The sequence below is a fragment of the Pinus tabuliformis genome, chromosome X (genome assembly GCF_031772625.1).
Source record: "Pinus tabuliformis cultivar Carrire ecotype Pingquan chromosome X, CPIR1, whole genome shotgun sequence".
Taxonomy (NCBI): domain Eukaryota; kingdom Viridiplantae; phylum Streptophyta; class Pinopsida; order Pinales; family Pinaceae; genus Pinus; species Pinus tabuliformis.
The window spans coordinates 39,098,478-39,111,922 of NC_142308.1; the positions used below are offsets into that span (position 1 = coordinate 39,098,478).

Here is a 13,445-nt window from a genome sequence, read left to right on the forward strand (position 1 = left end):
AGCGATCAAGTACTTGATTAGGATTTAGCAAGACTTATAGGATTTGGTTAATTTTTAAACGATTGATACCAGTGCCTTATGGAGTCAACGATCTTGCTAGGGAAATTAGACCAAGCAATCGATTAGCAACTACTGCTTAGATGAATGACTATTTTATATGAAATGCAGATCCTAAAACTAATGTGAGATGCAAGAATCTTGGTTAATTTTAGTTAAATTCCTATTTAAATCTGAACCCTTCAATCTTTTCTGTGTTGAGCCTGATTTCGTAGTAATTGGCAGAGAGAAGATCAGGAGAAGCACACTAAGGTGTGATTAACGATACCTCTCCTGAAATTCTAATATACCCGGTGCCTCCGACGCTGCAGAGAGTTGTGGCTCTGACGAATGCAAGGTCACCGTTTTAAGTACTATTAAAAGCAGGCTACTCAAGCAAATATGGATAGATACCTATCTCTTTATCGACCAGGCTTATGCTTGGAAGTAAATTTTATTTATGCAAAACTAACTTATATGCAAATGCACCAGATGATGAGAAGATGAGATGAAGTTAGATTCAAGGATGAAAAGATGTTTATGTCGCAGAAACTTTCAATACCCAAATGAAATGTTCGCTTTATTAAATGAAGACTCAAAATTAAACCCCTGAAGATATTACAATTAGAACACAAACTTATTTCAAATTTTTTCAATACAGTTATAGCTCAAAGAGAACAAAAACTTCTTTGCAATTAATATCAACAGATGCTCAAAAAATACTCAGTTTATGAAACAAAGGACATGCATTTTATCACAATTCCATGAAAGAGTACTTAATTTTCAGAAATTAATATTTAGGACAGCAGAAAAAAAAAAAAAAAAAAAAAAAAAAAAAAAACTTTATGACAGCAGCAATATGACAATGAAAACAATAAGCTATTAATGATATCTTTATGCTAAAAATTTACTGAAATTTTTCCAAACTTGCCCACATGAATTATCAAAAATTCTCAGCCTGTTATGATGTGATTTCCAAACTTATATCAGATCTGATATACTTATTACAGCCAACAATTAAAACATGAAATAAGCCTAATGATGAATGCCCAATTCAAGAAATTAATTCCTTAATGTATTAAACAACTTAGGAACTGATTTTAAGCTAACCCACATGAAATTTTGCCACAGTTATATTTCAGACTTCAAAAACAGAATTATTTAGAGATAACAATCACCCAAAATGTAGATCTAGGCCAAATTTTTGATACGCATCAAACATAAATGACTTATTAATGTATTTAACTATTTTTTTAGTTAATTTCAAACCACTTAGATGTGTTTTTCACCACTATTAGAAAGGTATATGACTGTTGTAGCAAACAGTGAGGAAAAAGATGGTTTAGAGATCAAACCCTTAGGCCCTAAGCCTTGAAGATCACTTGCCCAATTTGCCAAAAAAAACTTTAATACCTGAAACACAAATTTTTACCAAGATTTCTGCAGAAACGCACCAATGATTAGCTTTATAAAATCAAATATTCAAATCAGAAATGGAGCAAGGGAATCTAGAGCCAATGAGAGCTAGCACTAGGCCCAACAGAACTAGCGTTGGGCTAGGAGAAGGCAGATCTGGACTTAAGAGCCCCAAAACTTGAAACCCTTGTTCTGAAAAAAAAAAATATTTTGTTTCAGATCTTTCGATTTATTGCAAAATCTTTAATGGTTGGCCTTGTAAAAAGATTCGGGATAAGATATTGCCCTCCAGGGCCTAGATTTGTCTCAAAAACCCCAGATTTGCTTAAAAAATCTCAGATCTGAGGATTTACTTGCCTGATTTCTCAAATCTATTCTTGCAAACAATTTTTGAGCCCAAGTCTTGCCCTCCAAGGTTTAGATCTAGCTCAGATCTAAAGATTTACGTGGCTGATTTCTCAGATCTATTCTTGCAAACAATCTTTGAGCGCAGATCTTGCCTTCTAGGGTCTAGATCTAGCTCAGATCTGAAGATTTACTTGGTTAATTTCTTAGATCTATTTTTGCAAACAATCTGAAAAGAGAAAAACCCAATACCCAATATGTACAAAAATAGAGAAAATCCCAAAAATCCAAGTGTTAAAATTCAAAATTATGTTACAAAATTTCTGATCTACACAAGTAAATAACAGATATATACAAATAATTTCATATATGAGGAGTATGTGTCCAACTCCGCTCCCAGATTTGATAATCTAAGGCTCTTAATAGCCAGATCTATCAAAATTTCCACAAAATATTTAAAAGATTTTGAAATTTTAAAGAGGTACTAGCCCAAAAACACCCTGTAGAAAAAAGATTATCATTAGATAAATCCTGAGGCTTATATGAAGTAGGCTCTTCAGAAAATGTGTTGAGAGTTGGTTGGTTCAACCGAAGACTATCCCCAAACGCTCAATGAGAACCTGAGAAATCTTCTGCAAACACTAGATCAACCATCAAATCAAGTAAAGAAATAAAACAACAATAAAATTATGAAGAAATAGAGATAACTGCTACTTCAATCAAAATTAAAAATGTTACCCTAGATCCAACAAACTGAATAAGATACCTGTATTCAGATTATTCTAGGAAAACTCTTGATTGATAGTTTTCACATAATATTAAGCAGAAATTAAAACAATGTTACCATAAATTCATGAAGAGGAACACTACAGTACGTTGAAATCTCAAAGACTTTTGCATTAGTTCAAAAAAGTATACAAGAGAGCTTGAGAGCTTAGTACACGATCCAGAGATCGGATGATCTCAGCTGACAACTAACCTCCTATTTAAAGATAAATCTTCCAACGGCTAGTTCGAGTGATCTTTGTCAAAGTAATCTCGACCGTTGATGAGGATCAAAATTTCTTTTAATCTCACCGTCAAAATTTTAATTTATTGAGGAAATTCGAATTTTCAATTAAATGAATTTTAATTAATTCAAAAATTAAATTTTTGAATAAATTTCCTCAAAATTTTGAGTTTGACTCAACCCCAGGGACCAAGGGCTTAAAATTTAGCAAAATAATTAATTTACCTTAGTCCTTGGACTTCTTAAAATTTAATTTTTAAGGACCAACGAATTTTGCCTTCGGAGAATTTAAATTTACCTAGGACCTAGAATTAATCAAATTTTTGGCTTAGAATTTTAATTAATTTTGGCCAAAAAATTTAATTAATTAACCTATGAGGGAATATCTAACCCTCAAGACACTTTACATCATGATTTTCACATTTTTTACATCACAAGAGAGAAAACCCATCTGAAAAGGACCCTCACAGACTACCCAGTTCTGCGACACAAATACAATCCAGTAGATCAAGCAATTTGTAATAAAATAACCTAACCAAATAGTTAGGATTATTCCCAAATCACTTTAACATAGACTCGATCTAAAACAATAGGACTCCCCTAATATCCCAGTGACAAAATCCACTCCAGCTTTGGAGTAAGTCTGAAGGAAAACTCTGCCGACCATCCGAGAATGGATCCATGAGACAAAAAACCTCCCGGAATGTAGATCGTCACCAAAAAAATAGGTTTACCTAGGCAATTACATACACGACATGGATCTGCTGAGATTATTTACAATTTAAACATGCAGAAAAGGTTTACAATATAACATGATGATCAAACTGATGATGATAGTTGAACGGCACAGACACATCGATCAGGCGCTATCCCTTTTGCGAAAAAGAGGGGTGTACTACTATGGGTCGTTGACACGTAGTGGTCAACAGAACCTACAATAATCCCTGTACTTATTGTTGAAGGCTTGTCGCATTTGAGCCCAAGTAGTGATGATGTCCTCAAGTAAACCCATGAACCAGCGCAAGTCTGCAGCCTTAAGGGTGGATGGGAACAATTTCAACTGCTGGTCGTCAGAGGTATAATCATAAGTTCTGCATATGACAACAAATTCAAACAAAAGGGTATCAGGGTCCTCTGAGGTTAAGCCATGGAAGTGAGGAAGGGCAGAGGGACTTATGTTTTTCATCCTAGCATCTCCATTAGTTTCTCTGAAGGGAAAAGCACCCTCCATTCTGTTTTCATCTCCATTTCGGTTTTCAATCCCATTTCTATTTTCAACCATGGTGTAGGTTGGTGGAATGGTTTCTTCTTCTTCTTCTCCAATAGGCCCTTCAAAGATCTCTGATTGTTTGCCTAATGGGTCCTCTAGCTCACAGCCACCGAAGAAGAGGGAAGGTTGGCTGTTAGATGGTGTGGGGGTATTTGGCAAAAATTTTCATGAGTTGTCTCTACTCCTACGAGGAATGAAAGGAATTTTTTTAGGGTTTTTTCAGAATTACTTGCAGAATGGAAAGAAAGCAGAATTTGCAACTATTTTCTTAATGGAACTACTTGCAAAATGGAAAGAAAGCAAAAATTGCAACTATCTGTTGAATGCAAAACAAAAGGAAAGCATGAATTGCATCTATTTACTGAATGTTAAATGGAAATGAAAGCAGAAATCACATCTACCTAGACACCTCCCCGGCAACAGTGCCAAAAAGTGATGAGCTCCAGTATTGCAGCAAGGATATTGCAACTCTTAGGGCTACCAATTTTACTTCATCAACCGAGGGTTCGTACAAACTTGGAGGTGACAGCGTTGTATACACAGTGGATGCAATGGTCTACTCTTGTCACTTTTCAACTGGGGCGATAGACCACTAGGGTTTTTCAAACCAGTGTTCTATTGACTAGAAGGAGTCTGATTACTAACAGCAAATGGAAAACTATCTTTAATGCAAAAAGGAAATGCTCCCTACTCTAGGAAATGAAAACGCTGAATTGGAAAGTGCTATGAAGTGACATGAAATTATCTAGCTAAGCATTTACACATTACTTGCAAAAGAGACCTAATTTAACCTTGCATTCTAACATCTAGTTATTTAGACTAAGTAAGCATGGAAATTATCCTAAAACTACTATGACTGTTGTATGCATGTACTAACTATACTAACTAAAAATTGCTTAAGCAAAAAAAAAAAAAAAAAAATCTTTTTGATTTTCAATTTTATAAATGGAAATGCTAAGTGAACCAATCTAATCTTCTACAAGGGAGAAAGGCATGGGGAAACAAGTCCAGAATGGTACTGAGGGTATGGAAGCCAAGTGAAGGCCTAACCTAAGCTGAGATGATCGTTTCTGCTCAATTCGGGCTTAAAAAGGCTGATATAGGGTTTCATGTAGTACTACAGGATGTCCTGGTTTACTACAAGAAACGAGCTGAAAGGTATAGGAAGGTAGGAGAGGTGGAATAAAGTGTGGGAAAGGTGTCTGATGGTGGGATAAGGCATAAAGGAGGTGTACACTACCCAAGGCTCAGCCCAACTTTTCAAGATGGTTAGATTTGTTTAAGGAAGATGTCCACTTTGCTACAAAACAGAAATTCGGATTAGGGGTTGGTAGACTTTGGCAATATGGGTGAAGAAGACTTGGATGAGGCTGGTGAAATGAGTTCTCCCTGCAGATCAGAAACTCCTACAACAACACACATTATTTCCTTCATTTATGCATAACTTCATTTAAATATGGAAAAGATGAGTTGAATTTAGGAAAAACATAGTTATTGATGGCTAATGGCGAAATTTGTGAATACAATGCTTTATAGACTATAGCAACTTCAAGAAATAAAAATGACAACTACAGGTACTTCTAAGGAATTATAAACAGTAATCTACTCAATCAAGAACCCTAGCCATGCAATGATCTAAAAAGACAAATCTGTTTTTGGGGTTGTGAGAGTGGGGCCCTCAAACCATGATCCCATGAGGGAGATGAGGAAGAGGCCACTATCACAAGCTTTTCTGAAGTATTCACTTTCACTATTGTACCACTAATCTACCTTTTCAACTAATGGAATCAAAACTAAACAATCATTCAAGTACTTGTAAATGAAATAAAGCATAAATAACTTCAGTAGCTAACTATGAATGTAATCTAAGCATACATATACAAAAAGAGGAACCTCTGCTGCTAGGGTTGGGCCCTAACCCAAGAGCTTCAACCCTCTGAGTCAACTCAGTGCTAGATCAAGGAAATGCTTCTCATTCTCATCAAAATGTCAAAAATACATAAGAGTAATCAGTCACAATGTCTTAGCTCTAAAATGCCTCTTGGCTACCATAAAAAGTTGAATCCTAATGAGGCCCTAGGCCTTCTTATTTATACAACTGAAGCTACCAACAGCTTCCTTAAAATTAGGGAGGCTTGGCTCCCAAACTCGAGATTAACTTGTCTTCAACTATCATTGACTTAGCTACCAATGAACTCGGTGGGCTTGGCTGCTTGTAACTTCGAGTTGATGAGATCTGGTGGAGGAATCTTCGAGTGATTGAGGAGTTAAGGAGGGAGATCCAATCTCCTAAAGTCCCTCTTGCTTGTCTACTTCGAGTTCCTGCACTTAAATTAGCCAAAAACTGCTCCAAATCCTGCAATTAATGCACATTAGGCCACATGACATAACATCTCACATTTACCCTTCTCGTTAAGCAAAATATAATAAAATATGTAAAGAAATGTGAGAAAAGTTGATTTTAATAAGCTGGAGAGTGGTATTAAGGCCCATATAATTTACCTATTGATGAGCCTCATCACCAGGTGACTAGCAAGACACTTATTCGCTTCCTACCATCGAATGTAGACTCACTCATTATGTGAATACGCTTCATGATGTTAATGTAAACACTTGTTTCACCGAAATACTCAATCAAATATCTGACTATGTGAGATCTATCAGTTATCTAGTTGAAGAAGCAGAAGAAGAACTAGCTAGAGAATTTAGGAAAAAAAAACATGTCGTGGTGCAAACCTATCAGCTATAGATAATTTCTCACTAACCTCAGTTTTGAGACCTCTTGTAGGGCATGTTAAAGTTTCCCTTAACATCACATTCATAGTTGAGTTTCTCGTTGGTGAAGCGCATTCATATTCTTGGAGATAGTGTTTCCTTTTAAAGTGATCAATTTGCCAAAAAAAATCCTTTTGTAGCTTGGGTCTATTATTGAACAACTTTCCTTAGAAGATTCATCGCCACTTTCTCATTTTATTTCTCTAAGAATTGTCATTTTGTAGCGCAACAATTGGTGGATAAAAACTATTTTTGATTGGCATATTGTTTTGGTGTAGGTCTGCAATAGCATTGTGCATTTGATCTCTTATCGCTCCTTTCTTATACGACTTAAGAATGTGCATTTTCGGTTGAAACCGATACTCTCCATTTGTTGAACTTGAGTTATTAAGAAAATGGCCAAACTTGATGAAGCATTAGAGTTACTAAATACTATGATACTCTCCATTGTTGATGGTATGGTAAAAGTCAACAAAGCCGCTATCTCTGACTTTTGAACTTGTTTGCAAAATGCACAAGACAAAATTGAGTTTTTGCAGCTCAAATCTCAGCTACAGCAAGATGAGCTACAACAGAAGAGTCATCATTCTGAACTGTTTTTTGTTCAAAACAAGTCTTTGTTTGAAGTTGACTCCCATTAGCAACCAAAAATTGATAAGATCATTGAGGTTGATTCACATCAAGTACCCATTTCAGAAGTAGATTTGCATCAAGATGCAGAGGTTTAGTCTGCACTTCCCCAACCAATCATTAGACCTTGGGAAGAAGTTGTTAACAATAGGAACAAAATCGATCTTGGATATAACAAGAAGGTGTCCTTTCATATTCCAGTTTACTCTAAGCCAATTCAAATTCGTAGCCTTGGGTTTCTTCAAGACAATTCATCTTCACATGTTCCTCTTCCTCTTCCATAGCCACATTAGGGTGTCAAATGCCAACATTGTGAACAGGTTGGCCATGTGAAAGATCAATGTTTTGATCTTCACCCTTGTGAGCATTGTGGTAAGCACACTCATCATTCAAACAAATGTTCCAAAAGAACGACTCCTGCAAGAACGAGGATTCACTTTGGATGGATTGCTTCTTGCAATGGTCTTCAATAGCCAAGAAGATATATCATTCATACCTCATAGTTCGATCTCGAGTATTAACACGTCTTGCAGTTGAGATATCTTCATCTTCTCACCTTGTATCTGATTGGGGGGGGGGGGGGAATTGATGATCAACTATTTGCTTCAAAGTTTTATTAAGTAAGCCTAAACCATAGCCAACTACTAAAGCCTAGAGCCAGAGCCAGTCATAGCCAGATTCAAAGTTGTAACTAGAGGCAGACTCATGGTCCATGAGCATGTTTTTGGTTGGTGGCTTGCCTTAAACCACCATTGACAGAAAACACTGGTTTCTGCTACATCAGTTTATGGTCAACTTAAAACAAGCATTAGGGAGCATTTCCACTTTGTAGAAGACTTCGGCTTCTAGCTAGATACGAAACTGTTCCAAGAATTGTTTCGACCTTTACTTCCAGAGTTGGTGGTTAGCCTTAAGCCACCACCTGTAGAGACCTCAAGTTCCTCTACCTCATTTGGCTTGTGCTCTTCCTTAAACCACCATTTTAGAGAGCATATTCAACCATTGGTTGCCATCCATTTTTGTATCTCAGCTCTCTTCTTGGACTCATATGTACCCCTTCGGATTAAGAGGGGAATGTTGGACACCTAATCCAATAGGGTTGGTGTGAACGAATGTAAACTATCACGGAAGTCTAAGATACCTCTTGGAATATGAAACCAAGGGTCAGACATATGTATTAATATGTACATCTTGTGAATAGAAATGAATCACAAGCCTTATCTAAATCTGCCTATTATTACTTGTGAGTGTTTAACACTCAAAATGGAAGAACTATTGGTGAACAAAAATAAGTGGATCATTATGGATATGGGTACTACACACTAGACCAAGTTGGATCAAAAGGCAAAGAAAGCAATATGGTTGTGTCTCTCAAAGTCAGTATTATTGAATGTTTTAGGAGAAGCTACAACAAAGGCACTGTGGAACAAGTTAGGGACTTTGTATCAATCTAAATCATTGGTGGACAAATTGTTCCTACAGAAAAAGCTATATAACCTAAGGATAAAGGATGGAGACTCGGTAGGAATTTTAGCTAGGAAATAATTTGTAATTTAGTGGGGTTAGAAAATTAACAGTGTTTTCCTAGCAAACACCACTAGGTGGTTCAATCCATGGACAATCATTAGCCCTGTGCATAAAACTCATATGTCGCAAAGAGCCAAAGTTTGTATATCCCAAACATTGACCATAGCATGCTAGTGTTATCAACATTGGCTACAATAGTAACAAATCCTTTCTATTCCGAGGAAGGAGTCTTCCCCAACTTATACATATGATAGGGTTCATCACAATATCCTAAGGTAACCATTTTAAAACCCTCATTCATGTCCTTTACGACCCACCAATCTAGTTAAAATTTCATTTTTTTGTCAATGTGTGATGCAGTAAATATAAAGAAGATTTTGTCCAACTCCTAAAACATAAAGGGAAAACAATATTACCTAATAGGAAGGTTAGTACCCAACCAAAAAAATATAAATATAAATATACCATAGGACAACACAATTCTAATTGGGAGCATGTTCGTGTAATATATGTTTCTTTTTCTTTCGAGTTGCTAAAGATGAAGACTCAAAGGCAACTCCATGCTTATTGGGCACCCGTGCTCTTACTGCAGCTTGAGAGGGCTACAGTTGACCTGCCAAGTAATACCTTTGCCCCTCCACAACTTAAATATTCGCCCCAGGCCCAAACACATATAAACCTGGGTCCCAAAGTCAATTGTACACTTCAAATTTGCAAAGCTCGAAGTTGCATACTCTGGGATATGCTCCTTTGAGCTTCACAACCTTAGAGATTTTTATTCAAAGGAAACTTGGATTTAGATGGGTTTGGGTTTATGTTTATGCTCAATGCACCCAATATACTCCAACACCAAGCTGGGTCTCACTGGCAAGAATTAGTGGATATCCCCCACCCCCGACCTGGGCTCGATGCAAATGTCCTAGATTCAATGCTGTTGTCTCTATGGAACTTAAGATATACATCAGAACACAAAATCCAAAAGAGACCATGTATCAAAAAGTCTAAAAACATCTCGTAGTCTTCCATCTCCAGACCCTTAAAACATCAACGCTGTGGAATCTTATCCGAGTTGTTTTTATGTGTGCTCGTCACTGTTCAGCCTTATGTGTTATGGGTTTAAATTGCCGAGATTTCGCTTCATGACTATCCAGGTGACTTAAGTCATTTCGCGAAACATTTGGGACTGCTTTAACTCTTCCATTCATAGTTTATAAAGGTTTTGGTATATTAGGCCATATTGCACTGAATTATATATCCTAGTAAGGGTTCCACTGCTTATTGAACTGCAACAGAGATTCTACTTGTTCTAGTGTAATTATGATGAAAATTTTTGAAGAGAATGGGCTACAAGGAAAGTACCTGTGACTGCGAAGGACCATATGAGGAGCGTGGAAGCGAAATTGCAGAACAATCCATAGTATAATAAAATATTGTACTTTCTCGGACAATAGGAGATAGATACTTCGCTGTGCTTATACGAATGCGAATGTGAAAACCAATATGGTTGCTTATGGCTTCCCTTCACCCACGTAATCCGCTCAAGATATTGTCAACTTATCACTATTTTTTACTCTCGTTCTATGCGATTGGTTTTTTTAACATTATAGAACATTCGCTTACATGTTTTAGGAGTTGTCTATAATGCGACTTTTTGGAGATTCCGGTGACGGAATCCGGCGGAAGAAATTGAGGTTAAATCTTGATTTGTTGCAGTTAAAATGGTTTTTTCACTGCATATTTGGATTCAGCACCCTGAAAAACCCCTGGGATGCCTTGATTGTGCAGAAACTAGCTATCAAACTTGCGATTCCAATAAATTACTGCCGGATTTTGACCGGAAAAACCCACCGGAAAGGCTTCCAAAAAGTCTCATTATAGACAACTGCCATGTTTTATGTTTTGCGTCATGTGCATCTAAGATATAATTGAGTTAAATCCCTATATATTTATTTTAAATACAGATTTAATTGAATTTAGAAGGATCTAATTTTTTCATGGGTAAATGTTTTTATGAGCCAATATTATTTAAAGAAAGAAAGAAAATTATGTTAAAAATATAGTCTATAGGACATAAGTTCTTTTTTGTGAAGTCTCACAATAAAAGCTCCCAACTTTTCGACAAACCCCTCGCTAAATAGATTATCCCAAGAACTAGATGTCAACATATCTACATAACTTTCCATGTTGTCTTTGAAGGCCTCACATTCTAAAATGAAATGATATTATGTTTCCACTTTTTCGGAAGAACAAAAAATGCATACTCTTTCCTCTCACTCTTTTTTTGGTCTTTTTCTGGCACCCTATTTCACAACGGAGTTGATGAGAATTAGTCATTAACTAAGCAATAAGAATTTTGGCTCTCCAAGAGATATCGGCCTCTATGTATCTTTTGGTTGATGACTATGAGTGGGATTAAACACTTCAATATAGTATTTTTTCTTTCTTCCTAACTCCTTATCCCAAGTATGCTTGTGGAACTTATCCATAACAAAAGTTTTTATCTCTTTGTTGTTGTTGTTTATGGGACACGTGTTCAAGCAAATACCCCATTTACTAAACCATTTGTTATTTTGTTGCATCCAAATCTTTTTTCTCTCTGTCATTAAAGACAACCTTAGGCCATCTACCATCTTCCATTTGCTCAATTTTTTTAAATATCTTATGACTCACACCATAACAATCGGTTTCACTTAACATGATAGCATAAGGAACTGCACTTTTGTATAGTTATTTAATTTTTTTTTATTTTTTTTTTACCAACATGGGCAAAATTTCAACTTTGATGAAAGACCGACAGGGTTACACATCACAATAAGCTATAGAATGAGCCTATTGGCTCAGTTACTATATTATTAAAATTAATTAAATATGATATATATCTCTAAATATTATTTTTTTATGATCGTGTCTAGAGACATTTTCTAAATCACCACTATAAAAGATATATTGTAATGTTAGGTTATGTAAACTTTTTTTTTATTTGAATAAATAAAATTATTAAATAAAATTTATTAATATATTATATAATAAATAATATTTATATTTATATTTTATATATATTATATTTTTCCCTATATTTTGTGTTATACATTGTTTTTTGGGGAAATTATCTATTAATTTTTTGTTATTTTTAAATTATTCATTTTTAATTAGAATTAACCTGATTTATTTTAATTTATACATGTTTTTTTTCTTGCAAAAAAATTGTTATTTTATATTTTTTTTTTTTTTTTTTTTTGTAATTTTAAGTTAGTTTAGTGTGAATGAAATAATGAAAACCACGAGACTAACTATAGTCTATGGAACGAGTAGCTTCTTTGCTTTATTTATTTATTTATTTATTCTATTATAGTAGCCAAGCAAGGTTGCCCTCTATTTCCTACTCTTGTTGGCTTATATGTTGATAAACTGGAAGAGTGGATAAATCTGCAAGGTGGGATGGTGTTCAGTTATGGGAGTTTGTGATAAAGCTTCTTTTATATGCAGATGATCTTGTATTGATTTCTAAATTGACCCATGGATTGCAAATGCACATATATGCCCTTGAGCATTTTCGTAGAGAAGTGAGGATGCAAGTCAATACTAGCAAGACCAAAATAATAATTTTCTCTAATAAAAGGAAGCAGAGCCAACATACATTCTTCTTTGAAGGCAACATTCTTGAAAAAGTAAATGAGTACAAGTACCTGAAATTGATTTCAACAACAAACTTAATTGGGAGGACTGCAGAAAGAAGAGAATTTTAGGAGGGTGGAAAGCATTATACGCTTTTCAAAACATATGTAGAGAGACAGAGTTATGGGATTGGGAAACGACTAAAACCCTTTTTGGACTCCTAGTTTGTCCAGTGATGCTATATGGGCATGAATTGTGGGCTAGCAGCACCCCCATCTCAAAATGGAAACAAACTGAGAAAATCCAAAAATGTTTCATCATGAGCAATTTCAAAATAAAAAATTTGGTATCTTATGAGCTAATGTTGAGTGAAACAGGAGCAACTCCCATCGAAGCAATTGCTATGGTGCGGCTCATAAGATATCTAAAAAGAATTGAGCAAATGGGAGTAGGTATATGGCCTAATGTTATCTTCAATGAAGGCATGAGTGAAAGAAAGAAAACATGGATGACACAAAACTACATATGGATGAAAAAATGGAATATCTACCTCAATGCTTGTCCCACAAATAACAAGGAGCTAAAGGATTTTGTTATGGAGACGGGTATGGGGAAAAGAGTTGGGTAGAAAGAAGTACTACATTGAGGAATTCAACCCTACGTGTGATCTACAACAAAAGGAGTTCATTGGAGCTAGCATTTTGTGGAGGGCAAAGGTTCTTATTGCTCAATTAAGAACTAAGAACCAACTCGCATCAACTTCAGTGTGAAATCGGAGGGTGGAAAAGGCCTAAAGAAGCTTGGGAAGAACTGGTGTGTACA

At 35.6% G+C, this 13,445-nt stretch overlaps 1 protein-coding gene across 2 annotated transcripts in view; it reads right to left on the reverse strand.

Moving 5' to 3' along the window:
- The window catches only part of LOC149138231 (NAD(P)-binding Rossmann-fold superfamily protein), a 443,478-nt gene extending 432,954 nt beyond the window's left edge, over positions 1 to 10,524 (reverse strand). Inside the window, exon 1 of one of the 2 annotated variants that reach the window (XM_089446844.1) lies at positions 10,368 to 10,524. In XM_089446844.1, the coding sequence (XP_089302970.1) occupies positions 10,368 to 10,424 (57 nt within the window). In that variant the 5' untranslated portion in view covers positions 10,425 to 10,524. The remainder of the gene's footprint in view (positions 1 to 10,367) is intronic. The other variant, XM_089446845.1, reaches the window with a different exon arrangement.
- Positions 10,525 to 13,445: the final 2,921 nt, after the last annotated feature.